The sequence below is a fragment of the Danio rerio genome, chromosome 10 (assembly GCF_049306965.1).
Source record: "Danio rerio strain Tuebingen ecotype United States chromosome 10, GRCz12tu, whole genome shotgun sequence".
NCBI classification, from domain to species: Eukaryota; Metazoa; Chordata; class Actinopteri; order Cypriniformes; family Danionidae; genus Danio; species Danio rerio.
This window is the reverse complement of record NC_133185.1, coordinates 34,201,853-34,223,931: the sequence shown is the minus strand read 5'-3', so window position 1 is coordinate 34,223,931 and position 22,079 is coordinate 34,201,853. Positions and strand designations below refer to the sequence as shown.

At 35.5% G+C, this 22,079-nt stretch overlaps 3 protein-coding genes across 44 annotated transcripts in view; 1 reads left to right on the top strand and 2 right to left on the bottom strand.

Annotated features, from left to right (window-relative positions):
• dlg2 (discs, large homolog 2 (Drosophila)) overlaps nucleotides 1-15,756 on the bottom strand; it is a 426,869-nt gene extending 411,113 nt beyond the window's left edge. For all 39 annotated transcript variants that reach the window (XM_009305412.5, XM_073913862.1, XM_073913864.1 and 36 more), the window contains exons 1-2: nucleotides 13,134-15,756; nucleotides 5,385-5,516 (exon numbers count right to left, since the gene is read on the bottom strand). In XM_009305412.5, coding sequence (XP_009303687.1) covers nucleotides 5,385-5,516; nucleotides 13,134-13,152 — 151 coding nt within the window. In that variant the 5' untranslated portion in view covers nucleotides 13,153-15,756. The remainder of the gene's footprint in view (nucleotides 1-5,384; nucleotides 5,517-13,133) is intronic.
• On the top strand, nucleotides 14,535-17,294 carry tmem126a (transmembrane protein 126A). Of its 2 annotated transcripts, none has more exons than NM_200798.2 (5): nucleotides 14,535-14,654; nucleotides 15,294-15,412; nucleotides 15,502-15,695; nucleotides 16,278-16,392; nucleotides 16,944-17,294. In NM_200798.2, exons 2-5 carry the CDS (start codon nucleotides 15,300-15,302, stop codon nucleotides 17,140-17,142), a joined length of 621 nt encoding a protein of 206 aa, NP_957092.2. In that variant the 5' UTR covers nucleotides 14,535-14,654; nucleotides 15,294-15,299; the 3' UTR covers nucleotides 17,143-17,294. The 2 variants fall into 2 exon arrangements, with proteins under 2 accessions (NP_957092.2, NP_001315361.1); NM_001328432.1 differs by having other exon boundaries at nucleotides 15,278-15,412.
• Nucleotides 17,295-18,313: 1,019 nt separating this feature from the next.
• Nucleotides 18,314-21,816, bottom strand: crebzf (CREB/ATF bZIP transcription factor). Of its 3 annotated transcripts, none has more exons than XM_073914959.1 (5): nucleotides 21,669-21,816; nucleotides 20,239-21,019; nucleotides 19,986-20,059; nucleotides 19,446-19,519; nucleotides 18,314-19,031 (listed from the first exon to the last, which is right to left on the bottom strand). In XM_073914959.1, the coding sequence occupies exons 2-5, from the start codon at nucleotides 20,991-20,993 to the stop codon at nucleotides 18,900-18,902; spliced, it is 1,035 nt and encodes a 344-aa protein (XP_073771060.1). In that variant the 5' UTR covers nucleotides 20,994-21,019; nucleotides 21,669-21,816; the 3' UTR covers nucleotides 18,314-18,899. The 3 variants fall into 3 exon arrangements, 2 of the variants coding, with proteins under 2 accessions (XP_073771060.1, XP_073771059.1); XM_073914958.1 differs by having other exon boundaries at nucleotides 18,332-19,031; nucleotides 19,431-19,519; XR_012386411.1 differs by lacking the exon at nucleotides 18,314-19,031 and having other exon boundaries at nucleotides 19,082-19,519; nucleotides 20,239-20,399; nucleotides 20,500-21,019.
• Nucleotides 21,817-22,079: the final 263 nt, after the last annotated feature.

Here is a 22,079-nt window from a genome sequence, read left to right as displayed (position 1 = left end):
CTTTTTAAATGTCTGGTTAAAAACAAAACCTTTTTTCGCCTTTATACACAATATATTTTAATTTGAGAAACCTTTAATATATTTTGGAGCAGTAAATTTGTCAGGCTAAATAATTCAAATGAATCATTGACTTCTGCACTCTTCATTAGATTCAAAAATCCAGATTTCTTTAAACTTGAAAAGGCATGTTTATAGATCTTTTGTGTTGAAGATAATGTGATCCTAAAAAAAACCTAAAAATATATAAAAGTTACAAAAAAAAAAAAAACAAATAAAAAAAAAGCTCACAAATACTGTAGGAATGGTAGAATAGAAATAGCAGAACATTTTGGTGGCTTTAAAACGTTGACTTTTTCAAACTGCGGTATACCTTGAAAACGGTTATCGTCCCATGCCTAGTACTTTCACTAAAATTAATCTGTTACAATGCACTTACTGTGCAAATGTGTTTTTTCATTGTACTTACCTATAGTTGCTTAAATACTTGTATGTAATTACATGAAGTTAATTTCAATCTTCCCATACCACCAAACGTCATACCCGTATCCCATACCCGTATTCCACCTTAAGAGCACCAGAAGTGTTCATTAAAAACACAATAAGTATATTATAAATATATATTTTTTGAAGCAAGTACATGGTTAGGCCACCTAATTTAAAGAGGGACCCAATGTTCTTTTAGTGGGTTTCTAATATTGTATATTCACAATGTCTTCTGCAATGAGATGGGTGTGCGGAAATTATATGTATATAACTAAATACCCCAACTTGTTGTTTTAGCAATAATGTGAAAATAACAAACAGCATGTCTTGACAGTCAGAAGCAATTATTTTGTGATGAGGAATATTTAAAATGCAGCTGAATGGCCCTATCCATCAAGTTATGGTAGAAAACAAATATCCCTTTGGTGCTTTATACCTGAATAAATCTCCTTTTCAAACTAATCATGTCAACCATTGAATAATCCATTTATAAAAACAGTCACTTCTCCGTTTCTAAATCAGCCATTTTTAACAAATCATTGAAATATTTCAACAAATCTCTCATAATGACATGAACCTGTTATAACACCTATTGTTTATTCTAATGTTATAGTTTTATTATCATATTTATTCATTTACAACAAGCCCTGATTACCACAAAATACCAGCACAAACAATTACCAATATCAAAAAAAAAAAAAAAAAAAAGTACTGAGAAATCAGTTTTTACCCAAAACAATATACGTGTAAAACACAGACAGAAGGGTATGTGTGTCCCGTGTGTGGCTTTCCTGGTGAATGGATGAGTAGGTTAAGCGGTTAACAGGTTGCACTTCTCTGGCATGATGGCACACCGTCCAGATTACATTCACACTAATGCCTTCTAAGATGATTACCGCTATTTCAAGAAGTGACCTCAACCGTTAACAGTATTTTATTGAAAAATCAACAGAAAGAGAAAAAGTTGGACAGATAAGCATGCTTTAAAGTACATGCAAGCTAATTTAAAGAGTAAAGTATTAAACGTAGTGATACACATGGGCCATCATCTGTGAATGATTCAAGAGGGCAGCAAAGACTATTTAGGCCTGTTAGGATCACGTCACCTTTTCCAATTATTAGAAAGCAATCTGCCTCAAACAGGAGATGATCAATGGGTTGATGTAAAGGTCAAAGATGAAAACAAAAAAGGATTTAGAGATATTACAGATTATAAGTAACAAATATAGGGTGTATTTCACAAATATCGGCACCAAATTACCCCCCAAAAAATCAAAATGTTAATAGCACCCCTAATGTAATTGTACACTAGGGCTGAACAATATTGGAAAAAAGCTGACATTGCGACATTTTGTTTTTCTGCAATACGAATATAATTGTACAAGATGACTCAAGTAACTCTACTAGGTAAGATTTACATTGATTGGGATTAGGCATGGGCTGATATTAGATTCTGACGGTATGATAACCGTGGGTATAGATATAACGGTTTCACAGTATTGTGATTACTGCATGCTCAAAATTTACACAATTTAACAAAACATTTTTCCCCTTTGTACACAATATTTTTTAATTTGGAAAACACTTGAAATATTCTGGAGCAGTAAACATGTCAGGCTAAATAATTCAAGTGAATTATTGACTTCTGCTATCTTCATTTGTTTCAAACACAGATTTCATTACAATTTAAAACAACATCTTTTAATTTTTTTTCTGCTGGAGGTACTGTTGTCCTAAAAAAGAAAAAAAATAAATAAATAAATAAAATGTAAATAATTTTTTTTTTTAATTTTACTCATACCTTAGGAACGGTATAGCAAAAAATTGCATGGTTTTAAAACCTTAACTTTTAAAACCGTGGTATACCTTGAACATGGTTATCGTCCCATGCCTAATAGGGATGATTTTGTAGTACAGTGAATCTGCATAATACAGTATATACAAAAATATCCAGAAATATCCAAAACTAAAGAAACAAAATTAAAGCAATGGAAAAAGCAATTGATGCAAATGAAATAAACAGCGCTTTGTTTTTTTTGGTGGAGTCAAAGTATTGAGGTACAGAAATTCAATAATCAATTGTAAAATAACACTGTTTATAATCTTTATTATATAAATAGTTAAACACAATTAATCTTCAGTAAAGAGGCAAACATTATAATTTCTTGTGCCCAAATGGTTTAAACTTGCTTGAAATCTTACAGTCACAGGCCTTAAAACAACTTAAAATAAAACTTTCACACTATTAGGATTATGGTGTACTCACACTTTGCTATCTGAACTGAGCCCAGGCATGTTTCCCCCATTTCCCAGTTCGTTTGATAAGACCAAGTGCTCCAAATTAGGCTCAGATGCATTTCAATTGGCCAGCCCTGGCCCAGTTAAAAGATGTGTGCCAGAACATGGGTCGCTTGTGCTTTGGCGCGGTACGCTAAAAGTATGAATGCAAAGCATGCTTGAGCGCAAAACTGAAGACACAACATCACGATTAGAGGACTGTTTTATTTGGATTTATTATCATTCTTAATTCATTTTCAATGAATGTGAACTGTCATAATTTATCAAACATACAACCCCCCCTCCCCTCCCCTCCCCCTACTGCACCTCAGCTGCCAGCTTCAGCAAACCTCCTAATACGTGCAGCGTGATGACTTTCATGAACATTTGTGAGTCAAAAGAGAAGGATCTGTTCGGCAAAAGATTTGACAGTGTCACTGCATCCTATAAGACTTAAAATAATACAAAACAATGTAACTAAAGCCATTGCCATTGTATTGAGCAAGAGTACTTCTGTTAAACTGAACAGTCGCATTGTCGATGATGTAAGCGTGCTCAGGTTAATAAAGTAAAATAAAATGTGTTGTGCTGGCGAAGGATGGGCGGGGGGGGTGGCAATCATGCCTGAGCATGGTTCAAGACAGCCAGTGTGGCTAGTGTGACTACACGCTTAAACTCTGCAGTGATTCTGGTTAATTAAATTGGCAATTTTCATTGCAGATCTTGCGATGTGACTTTTGCAGGTTTGCACACTGCGAGATATCGATGACAAAACTATTGTGCAGCCCTATTATACGCTAGAGCTGCACAATAAACTGACATTTCGACATTATAATACTTTGTGATATATATTACGATATCCACTTAAGTGTGACGTCATGCAAAGCACCTTCCGGGTCTAAATCGTTCTATCAAACATATTGGAAGAGTCATCAAATGGTAATAGTAAAACATTTACAAAGCGTTGTAATACTTTCGTAATATCCATGCTCAATATCAGATGATCAGAAAGTAATTAACTTTTTATAAATTGTTAAAATATTGGTATTTGTGATGCAGCAAGTCCAGAGACTGTTGTGTACACTATGATTTTATATAAAATGCACTTTAATGTGTGATAGGACTAAAAATGGCTATAAACAAATATTGTGTTAATAGACTGTACACAAAAAAATGTACTTTTCTTGTGCATGAATGCTTTAAACTAGCTTGAAATGCTTACACAGGTCTTTAAAACACAAAACACACATATATACATATATATATATATATATATATATATATATATATATATATATATATATATTGGCAACTTTATAGCTAAACTTTGTCATCACTTCAAGGGCTGCATGATTAACCGAAAAAAGATCACAATCTCGATTCGACCCTAAACACGATCTTAACTCAGCTTTTCTGCGATTCAGCCAATTAGTATGTTTTAATTGTGACTCGTAGTCAACCATATCCCAAATCGACATTGTAGATCTAGCGATGTGGCTGTTGCGGATATCCACATTGCGATATCGATGACGAAACAGTATATTGTGCAGCTCTATTATACATACACTATGTTGAATATAAACAAATAAACAATATTTTTAAATCGCACAGTTTGTGTTCTCATCTAACTTATTTAAAGGCTTTTTTTGGAGAATTAAAACAAAGCAACCACATCTAAAGCCTCATTTAAAAATCATGACAGAGAAGAGAAGAGATTGAGAAATTCTGCAAGAGCCCTTAGTGCATTGATGTTTTGACATGCATCAACATGCTGCTTCTATGAAAAATGATTTTGACATAACCAAAGAATTACTCTCCACACTGTCTAGAAAACCAATAGAATATTCATCGAAGTCAACAACAAAGCAATACATTTTACAGAAAAAGAAAATGAATTTGACCAGTGGACACCACCGCACTGCACATTTCCGAGATTCTTTGCTAATTGATTGAATGAACATTTGCTTTAGACCAGAATAAAGGCCGACATCCCGGTGATGAAATGCTAACAGAGGGTGACAGCACAGTAGCCCATCTCATTACAGAAATTATGAGAAGACCTTATATTCAAGAATCATCAATTGCACACTCAATATATTAAACTAACGAAGTGTCCACACATTTAAAGAGGAATTCGTGTATGTCAAACCCACCAATCTCTGTAACTCCCTAAAGCACGTGGAAAGGAAATAGGAGCTTTTGTCCTTAAGCTCTAATTGACCTTGAGTATGAATAAAGGAGTTAAACCAATCAAGATTCAAAAGCAATCTCGCTCTCCTATAAGCAAAAGACAAAAGCTTGTGGAGATTTGAGCTTATGAGGAACACGTTTAAAATACCAGAGGCACAGGGAAGCATCTCCTGCCACATCAGCAAGGTTAAAAATAACTTTATTTCAGGAAAAAAAGCCCTAAAGCGGCAGAATGTGCCCACTGCTTAAGAATGAACTATGAGCAAATGTCACATCAGCAGACAAAGCACATGCAATCTTAATGGAACAATAATAGAAACGAAAGCCTTGACCTTAAGACTTGAAACGGAAATTCCAAGAGCAACAAACATCATAAATGTGTATATATTTAAAAATGTATAGAAAATGTGTGCAAAATGAATACATCCTCTTACCTATGAGCGCTTGGAAAAGACTGCTTTTGAAAATGTCCATGACTCTTAAGATGGCAGTTTTAAGCTGTTGTTCCTCTGGTTTCTTCAGTTTGGAGCAGTAGTCCTCCAGAAGGCATATTGCCCTGGCTGTGTCTGCAAAAAAGAAAAATAATTCAATGTTATGCTACTTGTCTGATTCGAATACAGCAAATAACATGCATTTACATTAAATGAAATGTATTATCAGATATTATTTAATATAGAAGTTGTAGGACTTCTGGGTAACAGAGGTTTACTTTTTTTGAAAAGTTCACCAAAGATAAAAATGTATTGTTATTAGCCAGCGTTAAAAAATGCGGTGTTACAGATTACAAATCTCATGGTTCGGATTACACAATGGTTTTTGAGTCACGGATTGGACCATTTTTTGGATCAGCAAAAAAAGGGAGGAGACAAAAGTCATTTGCTTTTCATTTATGCAAAAATATTACTTCAAAAACCATTGGTTTTAGAAAAAACAGATCTTAGAACCTGTAATTTTCATAAAAATCAAGAAAGAACCAGCTAAAAAAAAAAATCTTGGCTACTGTTGCTGATAATGCTAAATATAGAAATCTAACAATGTACAACATATCATATTTATTTTCAATGAATACTTCAATAATTCACACATAAAGCTTCCTGTTTCACATTACAGCTTCTCATTCAAAACATTCAGTCCTTGTTTTTTTATTAGCAAGTTGTTAAATCGCACCAAAGCGTATTAAAAGGTAAGTGAATTATAACAGCGCAGGCTTTTCTGTAATCTTAGTAGTGCTGTGCGTTATTTGTTTAACCCTTTGAGGAACATGCTGACAGACTGACTGACTGACAGACATGTGTGTGATGCATGAGGCGAGCAAACACAATGTAGCTTTCAGTTATGATAAACACAGTTTCTGCATACGTCTTGCTGGAGTTTATAGCCGTTTCACTTCACTTCAGGACGCATTAATGCCGCTCTGTAGGTCTATTGGAAACAATCATCAATATTTCTATCAAATATAATAAATGTTGAAGACACACTAGTTATATAAATGCACTAAGATCACACTTCAGCAGCGTTTATTTAAGAGCGCACAAGAAAATGTGCACTTGAGCAGCGTATATTTGAGGGCATGCAAGAAGTTTTGTGCACGAACAGAGGAAATCAACGCACAAGCAAAGATATTCACGTTCTCATATTACATACATAGGATCTTAACTTATAATACTGCGCTCACGACATTTGTCATTGAAATAACAACATAGGTAGTTGGTAGATCTGTGTCAAGGGCCTGTCACAACAGGAAAAATTCTAGAGGAAATACTGTGAATCTTTTTTGAAAATCTATTCAGTGCGATAATTTTGATGGTTGTTTGTCCCTACTACTAGTTTAATTGCTACAACTTTCACAAGCGTCAAATTCCATTGAACTGTGATTATAATCTTTACTGTAAACATCAGTGTTTATATCTGAACTTTTAACAGTTACCCCAGTACTTCTGTGTTATTTAATTGATTGTAACTAACTGAAAATGTATACAAACGCAGATTCAAAGGTATAGCAGGTGATTGTCTTCAGAAGCATTTTTTGTTGTGCTGGTTGAAAGTCTCTTCACAGTCTAATAGTAATGATTACAGTAAACGATCTAAATGTATTTATATGTATTTTTATATTTTGAGTAAGGCATAAAACTAAAAAATACTCATCCAATTAAATAGAGTCGGGCCGACATCTCTCATAATTCCAATAAGCGCCACAATCTGTCTGTCAGCAAATGCAGATTTAAACAACTGCGCAGCTGTTTGTACGCAGCTCCGCCAACCGCTGCACGTTCACGAGAGAGAGCATGCGCGCGATTAGTAAAAACCTGCTGAATCAAAACTTTTTAAAAAACTGAATCAATATTGGAGTTACCTTTGCACGCTGGAGAAAGGATGACACCATGTCTGAAGGATTTATCTTAGACAGGTAATGTTCTGTTTTAAAACTGTTTTAGCTTCACGCAAAAGCTGATGTAACATTACATTACCTTTTACAGCATCGATGATGTAGATTTTAATTAGTTTAACAACAAAACACAAGTAAATACCGCTATTTCGCCTAGTTTCTCCCTATATTGTTTACTATGCAACTCTAATATTCACTCTGAAATCGCATGTCAGTTTGGCTTGGACGCCGCCGGACAAGCACAAGTCGCTTTTAACACATGAGAGAGGGTTATTTTGCGGTGCTCGTGTTTCAAGAGGCGTGGCTCTAGACGGCAGGGGAGGGACTGTGATTCAGAGATTTATGCTAAGCTGTTAGCATTGTGGAGGATCACATACTGCACCTTTAAATGTAGCGCTATTATTATGCAAATCATTATAATTTATTATTCATGTTACACGGGTTTGAATTGAGATCACAAAACAGTGGTTTTTGGTGAATCATCAAATGTAAGTCAATGACTACTGGCACTTTGAGAGTGAACAAATAAATAAATTGTAATGAACAAAATATTTATGAGCTACAAACCTGAAAGAAAATTAGCATTTTACAATTTTTACATATTGAAACTTGGTGGTACTGCTCTCAAATGTTAGTCTGGAGTAGAGCTGGACAATTTATTGTTCCAGCATTGACATCGCAGTGTGTGCTATCTGCAGAAGTCACATTACAAGATGTGAAATGCTGAGTCTAGGCTTGCCACGATGAATAATTTTTGTTGTGCGATATATTCTCACTGAAATTACGATAATTGATTTCATTGTGCTTTTAAGATCATTTTAGACCATTTAATACTTAATGGTAATTTAACAGCATACTATTAAATAGGCATAAAAACACCCAAGGCACAACAACTATTCAATTTTAAGGTTACTTAGATTCTGTCATTTGATGTAAAAAACTTTAGAGCCCTAATATAAACTTAAACACCAGTGATGTACGAAGAATACAAAAAGCACTTGTAAATTGGCTTTAAAGATTTTTTGTGTCCCTTTTCTGGACGTTGATCTCATCCTTAAAACACAGCTCATTTGGACAACTTCTTACAAATTGTCAGTAGTTTTTGGGGAAATGTGAAATCTCTAAACGTTCACCAAGCTCACTGACACCTCCAACAGAGATTGGATGACATGGTAGAGGCTGCACAATCAGCTGAAATGTTGCTGACATTCATTTTTATGTAAACATGATGGACGATATATATTGCATTACCAAAAATTGTCAGATCATTGTGCTGTGGCGACCCCAGGGGAAAAGCAGTGGGAAAGTAAGTGAGTGAGTTAGTGAGTGCTTGATAAGTTAATATACTGATTATTGCAACACGCCTAGCTGAGTCAGGATTATTGTTGACCAGGTACCATGATTCAAAACGCATGTGATTTAAGGAAATTAAAAGCACATCGTAATTTTTGCAAGCCAAGTCCATTTAACTAAACTATTATAATGTTGTAAAACTGCAAGGAAACATGCATTTCATCACACATGCTTCAAAAAGTATTTAATAAGAGGCTACAGTGCTCTAGTGGAAAAGAAAAAGCAAGTCTGAAGGCCTGTGCCTTAATTGGGGGTGCAGGATATTGGAAAAATCTGATAGAGATATTTTCTTTTTTTGTGACATTGAGATACAAATACAGTTCCACCATAGTTGAATAGTTCAATTAAATGTTTTTTTTTTTTTTTTTTTCTGGAGTTAAAGAGTTTTTAGGTTCAGAATTTAAATAAATTGCAAAGAATGCTTTGCTTATTTTTTTTTAATCTCATTTCTAATTCAAATAACTACAAATTCATAAATCTTAAAATAAAATATTTAGTTTTTACTTTCAGAAGTATTACATCAAAATTACATTAAACTTAAAACAAGTTAAATAATCTGCCAACAGGTCAAGTGAAATAATCTTGTTTTCGCTTTTGAATTTTTTTTTAGCTAGAAACAAGATAAAAATTCTCAAATATTATTTAGACTTAACATTGCACATCCTGCGATGTGACTACTGCGAATGTGCACATTGCACTTCGATGATGAAACAATATATTGTGCAGCCCTACTGTGCCTTTTATAAAATGACCAAAAATCAAGGTTTGAGCAAACAGTTTTCTTTCTACTGAAAAAAAAAAATTGCCGTCTCACACAAGACCTGAGGATGAACAGCCATATTAATTATTGGGTAAACTATGGCTGTAATGCATATCAAATAATGAATGATTATTCACAGTATGTTTAGTTGACCAGAATAAGGAAGTAAAAGGGGTTGTGAAAATAGATTTGCATTGTTTTTAACAACACATCTATTGTGAAACTGGCAAAAAAAGACATTTGTTTTAACAATGAGGCCTGTTAAAACTATACAGCGTCCCTGATACACCATTTACTACTGGAACAGTCCATCAGCGTGACTGAGCATGACTCACATTGACACTACAGACAAGATGGGTTAATATTGGTCCTCGACGGAACAGTCTGAGCAATTTAGAAAAAATAAAAGACAGTAATAAATATGGAAAAGATGATTGTGCATGCAATAATGAGATTGGTCACTTCAAAAAAAAAAAAAAAAAAAAAGTTTGTCTACAGAATATGAATATTTTGCTAGTACCACAGTGTGTGTCATTAGTCAACCAGTAACATAAACAGCATAAAACAGCAATTCAGCGTTCAAGTCACATTACATTTAGGTTTGACCGAAAAACACAAATTTAGTTAATGATAAGCCATTATAGTAGCAGGGCAATAAAGACGGAGATATACTAAATTTACAGCCTAGTAGGCATGCATGTCACTTAAAGAGTAACTAAAAACAGTCGCATAGCAGTCTGAAATCTAAATACAAACCAACATCAAAGATTATCCAAGGTCATAGGCGAGCTGGCAATTCTTGTGTCTATTTTTACAGACTACAAACTTACAGCAGAGTGTAATTACGCTATTAGTAGGCCTACATATATAATTACAGTCCCTACTGCATACTTTAGCTTTAAGAGGTACAGAAGTCAAAATAAAATAAAAGCACTCCACAATGCTGCTACAACTTGATCCTTTTTGTCTGCTTCAGCAACAAAAACGTTCAACTAATCAAGCCCTGACATTCTGCATTACACCCACACCCACACAAACACAAACACACACACACACACACCGCTATAAATATGACTACATGTGGTGGTTGACATGAAATATTGTGTTAACTTCACACGGGCATGTCCTGCTATATTTAAACATTTTAAAGCATTATAATCATGCATACAGGTTTTATAGCCACAACGAGACTACCCAGAACATTTTCTACTTTCAAAAGAGAGAACAAAGTGTTTATCATGGTATGAACAGAAATGAAATAATTGAAAAGATTTTATATTCTAGGATTTTTAAAAATCGCATAAAAGTCTTAGAGTAGCCGATAATTCAAAAAAACAAAGAAATCAAATGATTTACGGGTTAAAAAAAAACATTTCGTTGTATGATGCGTTTGCTTGAGAAGCATTAACTTGATTTCTGAGAAACTGAACAACATATGTGGTTAAAATAGGCATTGGATGATAACCGTTTTTAAGACATACCGTGGTTTCGAAAAGTGAAGGTTTTAAACCGCCAAAATTCTTTGTTATTCCATTCCTAAGCCACAGCGCATCAGGAAAGTATTCACTTTTTTTTCACATTTTTAATGTTACAGCCTTATTTCAAAATTGATTAAATTAATTTATTTCCTCAATTCTACACACAATACCCCATAATGACAATGTGAAAAGACTTTTTGAAATTGTTGCAAATTTATTAAAAAAAAAAAAAAAAACACATGTACATAAGTATTCACAGTCTTTGCCATGAAGCTCTAAATTGAGCTCAGCTACATTCTGTTTCCACTGATCATTCTTGAGATGTTTCAGCGGCTTAATTGGAGTTCACCTGTGGTAAATTCAGTTGATTGGACATGATTTGAAAAGGCATACAGCTGTCTATATAAAGTTCCAGGGTTGACAGTGCATGTCAAAGAACAAACCAAGCATAAAAACAAAGGAATTGTCTGTAGTCCTCCGAGAGAGGATCAGGAGAAAAACGCCTTAGTCAGGGAGGTGATCAATAACTTCACTCTGTCTGAGCTCCAGCTCAATCCAGGACAATCATCTGTGCAGCAATCCACCAACCAGGCTTGTATGGTAGAGTGGCCAGACGAAAACCACTCCCCGCCTGGAGTTTGCCAAAAGGCATCTGAAGAACTCTCAAACCATAAGAAACAAAATTCTCCTGGTCTGGTGAGACTAAAATTGAAATCTTTGGAGTGAATGCCAGACGTTACGTTTGGAGAAAACCAGGCACCGCTCATCACCAAGCCAATACCATCCCTACAGTGAAGCATGGTGGTGGCAGCATCATGGTGTGGGAATGTTTTTCACCAGCAGGAACTGGAAGGCTAGTCAGGATAGTGGGAAAGATGATTGCAGCAATGTACAGAGACATCCAGAATGAAAACCTGCTTCAGAGTGCTCCTGACCACAGACTAGGGTGACTGTTCATCTTCCAGCAGGAAAATGACCCAAAGCACACCGTCAAAATATCAATGGAGTGGCTTCACAACAACTCTGGGAATGTTCTTGAGTGGCCCAGCCAGAGCCAAGACCTAAATCCTATTGAACATCTCTGGAGAGATCTGAAAATGGCTGCACATCGTCGCTCCCCATCCAACCTGGTAGAGCTTGAGATGTACTGCTAAGAGGAATGGGCAAAAATTCCCAAAGACAGGAGTGCCAAGCTTGTGGCATCATATTCAAAACGACTTGAGGCTGTAACTGCTGCCAAAGGTGCACCAACAGAGTATTGAGCAAAGGATGTGAATACTGATGTACATGCAATTTTTCAGGTTTTTTAATTTAATAAAATTGCAACAATTTCAAAATTTCATTATGGGGTATTGTGTGTAGTATTGAGGAAATACATGAATTTAATCCATTTTGGAATAAGACTGTAACATAAAAAAAATGTGGAAAAAGTGAAGCGCTATGAATACTTTCCAGATGCACGTTAAATGTAAGATTTCTGTTTTGTTTTTTAGGACAACAGCATCTCAAAAAAATGTATACAAAGACGCTGTTTTAAATTGTAAAGAAATATGTGTATTTGAAACTAATGAAGACATCAGAAACCTGACTGATTTGAATTTTTTAGCCTGTTATGTTTACTGCTGTAAACTATTTAAAATGTTTCTTAAAATAAACTATATTGTTCCAAAAAAATACCCTGACTTTTAAAAAGAATACATTTTAGAGACGTAATCAAAATACTGTGAAACCGTGATATTTTTATCCGAGGGTTATCATCCCATCAGAATCATATACAGCCCATGCCTACCTAAAAACAAAAACAAATATCTGACAGTGAGGTATGAATAACAGTTTGTAGCTCACTGGCAGATCTTTGTTCTTGTTTTAATCCTAAAAAGATTACTTAATTCTGATTTCTCTAACAGAAAACAAGACTTGTTACTACTGTGTAAATGCATCTTGCTACGCTTGAAAACACTGTGATCAGAATGTACCCATACATTTAGAGAACATTAACCTACTGTGTTCCCTCCAAATGTTTTAAGTTATTTTTCTTTCTTAAAAAAAAAAAAGCTTGAAACCACCAGAAACCCTGTCAAAAAAATCTTGCAAACATGCATTCATAAAAAATACACCCAGTAAAATGATGTCAACAACAACAAAACTACACATAACAGAACGTTTCCACGGTTATTATCCACATACACAGATGTTTATTTCTCACCTCGTTTTCTTAAGGGCATTATTACTCCTTTATGTCCTTGTGGGATTGTCACGCATGGAAACAGCAACACAAAAGTTTCGCCCTCATCTGCTGTCAATATCCTGGAGAAAGTGTCACCAACTAAAGCAGCACGTTTCCCTTCAGTTCGTTGGTATAGATGTAAAAGCGAACAGAATGGCAGATCTCGGGGTCCAGACCTGTAATTGTCAAGTTAAACAGCGAAAGACAAGCGCCGACACATCTTGCAGAAGAAAACACATGCTGAGCGCTCATGAGAAATAAATCCATAATCCGATAGTATGAGTGGATAGTGATCGAGTGCACATTGGCGTGGATGAGTCCATGGGAAATGCAAAGAATGCTCTCCAGTGAGTGAATGTGTTGACGATTAAACTGCTGGAATATTCGCGACTCTTTAAATGCCTTTGGTGTTTAACTACATAAATATAATTCAATCACGTCGTCCATAACACAAACTCAGACTAACGTTAAAGGCGCAGTGACTAACTAAACTAAAACCTAAACATCAGTGGTTAACCCCGGGGGCCATAGACGTCAAATTAGAAAGGCTCCCGTGTAGGCTACATGGCTTGCCTTGAATTAAATTCCGTCAGTATATGCTGATCAAGCATTATTTTAAATCCTAAAACGCCTAATATAAAGATCTACCAACGGTGTGAATGAGAAATAAGCTCGACATCTTAAGTTTAAGGATGTCTGCGTGTAAACAGTTCTTCAAGAACAACTTGTTCTATACGGAAAGGCAGAATGAAGTTTCGTGTGTTTTGTTTTAGATCTGATCATTATACGTGAGGGAAAAAAATTAAATAATTAAGACTTGGTGATCATCTTGCTGCTTGGTCACAGCGCAATCCACTTTCAGTTTAGAAAAAAGAAGAAAAAAATATTGGCAAAACAGGCAAAAACGGTTTACAAAATGCAGATATCGGGGTAGACACGTTTAACTAAATAAGGCTGGATGTATTTCCCCATGAAACAGCAGCCTGTCGGTGCGACGCCTGTCGGAAAACACCTGCAAGTTTCATCCAGCTTCCCGATAACGCATGGCTCCACATTTGCTTCTGTAATTAAGCCAATCTGAACAAAAATATCCTAAAGGTGCTCGTCAGACGTCCCGAAATGCAGTTGAGAACAACTTCACCTCCCTTCCCGTCATTTTTTCTGTGGGTCTTCACAGCATCTCTTGCCAAAGCTGGTTTGCAGACTCTCTCTACGGTGGGTGCAGTATCACCAGCAGCAGCATCATCACCAGTTTCGCCTTAGCAACGAGAAGGTTGACCCGCTGAGATTGACAGGGCGCGTCCGCCAATGGCTTTCGTTCTTTTTGTCAGTTGGCGCACGCGCAGACCAATAGGAATCGTCGTATTGTTCCTGGATCTCAGGGTGAGAGTTGACTAAAACATGTGGTTAGACATGGCTGCGCCCTGCTGGCAATGAGAACCGTGACTGTTAAACTGAAAATGGAGATAATTTAGCGCTTATTTAAAAGATCATTCGTGGGTAAGTAGTAGTCATATAATGCAAGAAAGCGCTGCGTTGCTGACTATGTGCAAATGAAGTCGTAAATAAACAGAGCGATAAGTCACGCAGGGTTTGACATTCAGCAAAGTTACATATAAACAGAGGTAAAACAATCGGCTGTCATTAGGTTAACTTAAGTGTAAATGTTTCTGTTTGACTTTTGCGACGCGTCTTTTGCCGTGATCGTATTAAATCCCTTATAAACAGGGAGGTGACAAACTAAATGTCTATTGAAAACAGGTCATATGATATATGCATAACAATTTAGCAAGCTAACATATTGAAGGTCTACGTGATAATATAATGAACAACCGTAGTTAAATGTTAGCAACATTATAACTTGAAACGATAGCCTACAGTTATAAACATTCAATATCCGCTTAAATAATGTTAAAATTACATATTTGGAGCAATTCATATTGTTAGTTTGATTGGTAAATGTGTAACGTTATAATGTAAACGCTGAAGATCCTCAACACATCAAATTAGTGTCTCAGTGACGTTTACCTATCTCACACGGAAACAGTCTTTACCATACCAAAAACGACACCATTTTCAGTGTTTTGACCACGTTGTTATATTGTGACTTAATTTGATCTCAGAAATTTGAAATAACAGATAAACATGACAGACAACTCCATGACGATGAGAGATGCAAGCCAAGGCCTGACATCATCCAGGATGAGGATTATTGAAATGCTGAATAAAAAGTTCGAAAAGCTTCCCGAAAGTGATAGGCAAGTTCGCTTTTTATATGCAAATATATTACAACGCAAGTTTGGTCTCTAATGCTGTATATGAACGTTTCCCGTTTAAAACCCAACAGAAAAATGCTTTCACGTGGTCCCTTGTATTTGGCTGCCAATGCTGGGATTGCTGGCATGGTTGCCAACAGCTTTTACAGACGAGTTCTCCATGTCACCCAAGGGCTCTTTACTTCCAGTCTTCCCATGGCTGTTCTTCCATTTGTGACAACTGCAGCACTGTACACGGCGACTGTCACGACCCCCCTGCTGTCAGGTAATTTCACCATATTTCATCCTTCAACGTCGCACGTCTGTTGACCAATTCAAATGATTTCAACTTTGACCCCTTGCTCTTGAACTGTATGAACCCTTATCAGCCAATCATTGGTAAATTAAAGGGACGTTACGTAAATGCGTCAGTACAAACTTCAAAAAGCTCTACAATTTTCACAATTGACTTGAATGTGCGCTATTTATTTTAGCTATCACCTTTTGGGCTCAAATAAATATACTTTGGTGCATTTTAATGTTTACCGTGAGCATTTAGTTCACCAAATATGAAAAATAATTATTAAACTCAAGCAATTTAAGATGTAGTTTTTTTTTTTTTTTCAATGTAACATTTAATATGATTTTTGGCTAAAACTGTGGCTCTTGCTTACTCATAAAATGCACATCAACACTTCTGGTACCTGGAAAGTAAAACATGTAGGCAAGACAAAATACCTTCATTTTTGTACTTAACAAATGGCATGGACAGAAAGTAAAATAATAACAATTCTAACTTCAAACACCACTACTTCAAAAAGGTAAACGATTTCCTTTTATCATTAAGAATGTCATATTGTAATCATAGGTGACCTTAACTGCCCAACCTGTGCGCTTATAAGAGGCGCTTTGGTGGGTGTGGTTGGGGGTGGCATTTATCCAATTTTGCTGGCCTTACCTGTCAATGCTGGTCTTGCTGCAAGGTAAGTGTACAGTGTCACTACATGTCTTGCTATTCTTACAGTGGGGCTGTATGCACAGCTAATGTTTTTCAGCCAATGATAAACTTCTGATGTAATTTTTTAAACTATTTTCTATTTCATAAGGTTCCTTTTACAGCATCAATGGTGTAATGCAATGTAATTATTATACATTGAGTTAAACAGACCTAAGCATTTATTTAGTTGTTCAAGTGTAAAACGAGATGAAAGGCCGTGTAACCGCTAGCGCCGTCAGTACCGGCAGGCTAGCGCAGAAACTCTGTTGAAAATACTGAGGTTAAATAAACTTTCATATTTTAAAAACATATCGGTGGAAAATGCAATTTAATGCAGTGTTTCTTGACCCACTTTATATGATATCTACCAGGCAGTGAAGATCACTTTTTTTTTTTTTTTTTTAAAGAAATCCAACCTTAAACATTGCAATTCTATAATTCACCGGAAGCAGAAGCTGGCAAAAATTAAGTCTGTGCATATAGCCCATTACAACAACATTTATGCAAAACTAAAATTGGTATCTGATTGTCTTCCAGGTATAACAGTGCACCAATGCCAGAGAAGGGTAACATAATACGCTTCTGGACGAATTTAAGTAAACCCGTAGTAAAGAAGATGTCCTTTGTTTTAGTGCTGCAGTGTGTCATTGGAACCTTCTTGAGCTCTAGGCATTTTGAGATCTACCTTAAAATGCTAAGAATGCCTGATTCTGACAGCGAACAGCTGAATGGTTAAGATTTACTGTTGATATTTGTACATTGTAAGTCTTGTTGTTAAATAAATTACGAAAAATGGGTCATCATGGCCCAGACATATTGGATTGTGCTGTCATTTGATCATGTTTTTGTCTTTGTCCCCTGAAAATAAAGATAACTTCTTAACATATTCAGTGCACCATAGCCTTTTATTCACTACCAAAAGGTTCACAAGGGAAATTTGCTGTACATGCTAAAGAATAACCTCAAGTAACAATTTTAAATACTAGAAATACACTGAAACTTCTTATAACACTATATAAAGCCTACCCGAATAGTTTAATTGATAACACTAAACATGAACTAGAGCTTTGTCTTAAATATCTACATTGTTGTGTGAATGGTAATGAAGTGGATAAAAAGTGGTGTAAACAAAAAGGCCTTTTGCCAATGTACAAATTAAAATGATCTAATTTAAAGCATTTAGATATAGTTAACTAATTAATCACTAAAAACAAGTACATGTATATTATTTTCAACATTTACTAGACTTTAAAAGTGAGTCTTAATTCTGAATCCCCTACCACAACGATCAACCAGTGTTCTGAAATGCAAACAATTATAAAAACATATTACTTCTAAATCCGATTTCATCTCAATTCAGTAAGTTAATGGTTTATGGGTTACAAAAAAAATAATCAAATTATCACAATAACAAATTCCCAACAGGTAGTTATTTTAATATGATATGTCTATGATGTAAGTTTAAGTATAAAAAAAACTATCTTCAAAAAATGTTTCAAAATGTAATTGAGACTTATCAGTAAGCTTATGAACTTTCATCCGAAATGGAAAACTGAGTGAGGGGCAGTGGCGGCGCTTTTTGCACATTACTGCCTCATCCAATTGTTAAGTTGTGAGATATTGAATACAATTTCCAGGTCCAAGCCAATTGACATTTGAATTGAGAAAATATTCACAAAACATCACAAATTAAAATTAATTTCATCTAAAATTACGTGTACACAACAGTCTCTGGACTTTCTGCATTACAGATGGCAATCTTTTAACAATTTATATAGTGTGTGTATATATATATATATATATATATATGTATATATATATATATATATATATGTGTGTGTGTGTGTGTGTATATATATATATATATATATATATATATATATATATATATATATATATATATATATATAGTTTTTTTTTTTTTGAATCACTTTTTGGCCATTGAATTTTAGAAAGGATTACGTCACTTTGTTTTTGTGTCCACATACAGTTTGATTGAGCACTTGGACCCAGAAGCAGCTTCGCGTGACGTCTCACTTAACAAGCAAATAGCAAACTAATTCCAAGAGGGGCGTGGATAAAAATATTGTGTCTGCATCACTCAAACTAATATAAAAAGTGCCACTCCAAACGTGGAAGCAAATGGTCAGACTTTGAAGATTACCAAAACAAACATTTTTATTTTAAGGGATTAACTTAAACCAATTATTAACCAAAGTGCACTTGCAAACTAAACATTGTAAATTTTGATTTCACAGACATTAACAGCATTGACCCAATAGTTCATAAGAGACTTTTGGAAAGTCTTTTCCGCCCATTTACACTGACACCAGTATGAAGTACTGGACAGGAACAAAACAATTTAGACTGCATAGTTATACATTTCAGAACAGCTTGGGTTGATCTGCATTGCTAGAGTCACAGCCATAAACTGGGACATTAAGAACCCAAGCAGAATAGGTGTACTTTTTTTTTTTTTTTTTTTTTTTGAGGTTACTGAATTACCAGTACCATTAAGGAATTGTGCAGTATACACTTGAATATATCTGGGAGAAACCACCACCACTCTTTATCCACCTTGCAGAGGCAAGAAAAGGCTCTTGTAGAGAGCGAAGAAATTGCTGTCTAAAAAGAGAAGGAGAGTGTAGTTAATATCTTAAGAGGACACAAAGCAATTTGCATTTATCAAATGAAAATTTATTACATTTTTTTTCAGAACAGATGCAGCCATGTGCCTGCATAGTCTTTGGAATTTTAATACATATAACATATAGATGAGCATTATTAAGAAACCATAACCCTTCAAGAACATGCCATTTCTTTAACTCGAATCAGGGCAACTTATAGAAAACACCCCAAAAAGTTAAATCAAAATGAAACACATGGATTTAACATAGTCGTTCAATGTCTTGTTACCATACATTAAAACAAGACTTTTTCAATACTCATTTAGATGCTAAATGAATACATCAGCATCTGACATCTTTAGGGGTGTGATAAGAGTCAGTAAAAGCAGTAACTTACACTTTCATGTACTACCTTTCTTAAATTTACCAGGCCATGATGCAAGCTGCAGGTCCCGACTCTTCTGTTTTCCCCCACAGCAAAATCCACTTTAGCATAAAGAAAAATAAGGGTTCTACATGAAAAACATTCTTTAGAAAAACAGTGATATTTCAGAAAGGGCTCAAATGTTTATGGCAAAATTAAAGAACTTGTTGAAATCAACTTTTACACATGACCGCTGAATGGGTATGTTGTTAATATTATAGATGAAAGCCCTTTGTGAAACATCACCAACTTATATTTTATACTTTTTTTTTATTCACTTAATTCCCTGTCTATTTTATCTGCAATTACATAATATGATTGTGTATTCCAATAAACATCCATGTATACAACTCAAAACAATGTTTTTTTTCTCTTTCTGTAAATAAATCTAAACAAAACAAATGAAAAAAAAAAAAGCTAAATTTAAGCTTATTTACAGTTGATATTGTGCCGTGAACTGGCAAAAAGCACTGTCTTCATCTTAGGAGTTAACCAGTTCTGTGCAGTCTTCAATATCTTGATCCTTACCATGGATTTCAGCAGTCATGGATGTTCTGTGACCCGGTCGTTCAGCATGGGCGGACCAAGCACCTAGAAGAAAACTGTCAACAAGTTTAGCAGTAACTTGTATTGAAAGCAAGTTCAACAGACATGCTATTCAAGCTCTGCATATTTAAACAGTTAACTATCTTTGACGACTACTGTCGTCATGTCCCCTCATTTACATCTTGTGTAAAGTTCAGTCTTGGAAACGGTGAAAAGGTAAAATACTTGACCCTACATTTTATGTGACAAGCTTGAACTCTCTGCACACTTGGTGCAGAATTCCACCGAGACATGGTCTTTGTCCACATGCAGGCAGACGCCACCTGCAGTTTCTTTGTCTTCCACCTTCACCCTCTTCATCGGCATGGCATAATCGTGGTCGTTCTCATTGGGTTCCTGGAAAAGCGAGGTAGAAAATTTCATGCCGTTCACACCGCTCAATCTAGACAACAGCTGAGCCAGCATGCTCTCATTAGCCAACACGGCTCTCAAGTACCTAGTTTCATTCTCCAACTCTTCCACTCTCTTGTTGAGATTTCCGTTTTCCTGCTTGAGCACGCGGTTTTCTGTAGTCAAAGAGCCAACTCTCTGCTCCAAGCCACTGACGTATTCTTTCTTCTTTAATCGGTTTATCCTTGCAGCTATGGCGTTCTTGTTGATGATCCGGCCGGAGACGTCTAGTAGTTTTGACCTCTGGACCATACGTGATGCGGAAACATCAAGCTCTGCACTTTGGATTGTTTCATTGTAGACTGATGTCTGCGATTCAAAGCTGCTGAAAGCTTCAAGCATATCCTTGTCCAGGTCCCAGTTGAACTCGGAGCCAAGCAGATCATCCAAGCCCCAATCGTTGGTGTCGCTTTCTGGAGAGGTGTGCGTGTTTGTTTCACTTGCACTACTGGTTTTTGAAGCGTCAACAGTCTCATGGGAAGTGCTTGAACATGTGGTATTTGTGTTAATGCTGCTTCTTCCTCTTTTTCTGGTGATCATGTTCGTGTTTCAGGATATTGAGAACACTATAAAGAGATAAAATAAGTTACGTTAGTTAACAAAAAAATTTTTAAATTACAGCAATTTGGTTAACTTGCACTCAAATTAACAAAATTTAGTAATATCAACATACTACACTGTCTTCACACACGAACTAGTATTCAAACCATATTTTTCAGAGGAAGAGAAATTATCAAATCACCCTTTTCTTTGACTTTAACGTTAAATGTAATTTAAAAAATAATCAAGGCTGCTCAACCTAACGAAATATTTCCTTTCCTAAAGTTATTGGACACCAGAAAGTAATAGGGATTTTAAATACTTATGTTCAAAGTGTAAAACTTGACACAAAAGCTTGCTTTGAACAAATTAACGTTAACGTTAGTGGAAACACGTCAAAATAGTTTGCTCTTTCACGATTAACAGACAATAGCATAAAAATCGAGATTACGGTAATGTACTTAGTTTAGTGTAATTCAACACACCGACTTACACTTACCATAATAAACTACACAGCAAACGTTATAATTTTGTATAGTAATATATTGAATAGAATTTAATTTAGCAGTGATTTTGCGAACAGGCCGCAGCACCGCGCTTTGACCTGCGTGACAAAGCAGTTTTCTAACGCAGACAAAAATACATTTACCTTCGTTCAAAGGCGAAGCAACTTACCTTAAATTGTACACTGATGTCTTTAAGTGTCGACTGGTCTTGAAAAAATGCGAATAAACCGATTTAACAAGACATAAAAATGTTTTAACTTCAGCCGTTGTCGAGCCAATGTAGGAGAAACGCGCTCGCAACGACACTGAGATAAACTAAAATGGCGACTCATGAAATCTCGCGACACTTCACGTAAGCATCTGTTCATTTGGAGGAGGAGCTTCTGGCCCGGTTGTCTTGAGTCAAATGGCTTAGGTAGTTATTTGGGGTAGGCTCTATCTGTTATTCTAAAATATTCGAGAAATCCCCATAATTTTTTTTCCATTTTCATAGGCAAATGTTATTAGCTTGGTCCCTCATATTTAAACATAGTTTTACACCCCACTCATATATAACTGAGAATAATAACGTCTTGTTTAA

What these genes read in the sequence shown, in the direction of transcription:
- tmem126a (NM_200798.2), top strand. Translation starts at nt 15,300, where the DNA reads ATGACAGACAACTCCATGACGATGAGAGATGCAAGCCAAGGCCTGACA. An exon ending in AAGCTTCCCGAAAGTGATAG is followed by an intron (nt 15,413 to 15,501) that starts GCAAGTTCGCTT and finishes AAAACCCAACAG; the next exon opens with AAAAATGCTTTCACGTGGTC. An exon ending in CACGACCCCCCTGCTGTCAG is followed by an intron (nt 15,696 to 16,277) that starts GTAATTTCACCA and finishes TTGTAATCATAG; the next exon opens with GTGACCTTAACTGCCCAACC.
- crebzf (XM_073914958.1), bottom strand. Translation starts at nt 20,993, where the DNA reads ATGATCACCAGAAAAAGAGGAAGAAGCAGCATTAACACAAATACCACA. An exon ending in CATGACTGCTGAAATCCATG is followed by an intron (nt 19,520 to 19,985) that starts GTAAGGATCAAG and finishes TTTATGCTAAAG; the next exon opens with TGGATTTTGCTGTGGGGGAA. An exon ending in GAAAGGTAGTACATGAAAGT is followed by an intron (nt 19,032 to 19,430) that starts GTAAGTTACTGC and finishes TTCTCTTTTTAG; the next exon opens with ACAGCAATTTCTTCGCTCTC.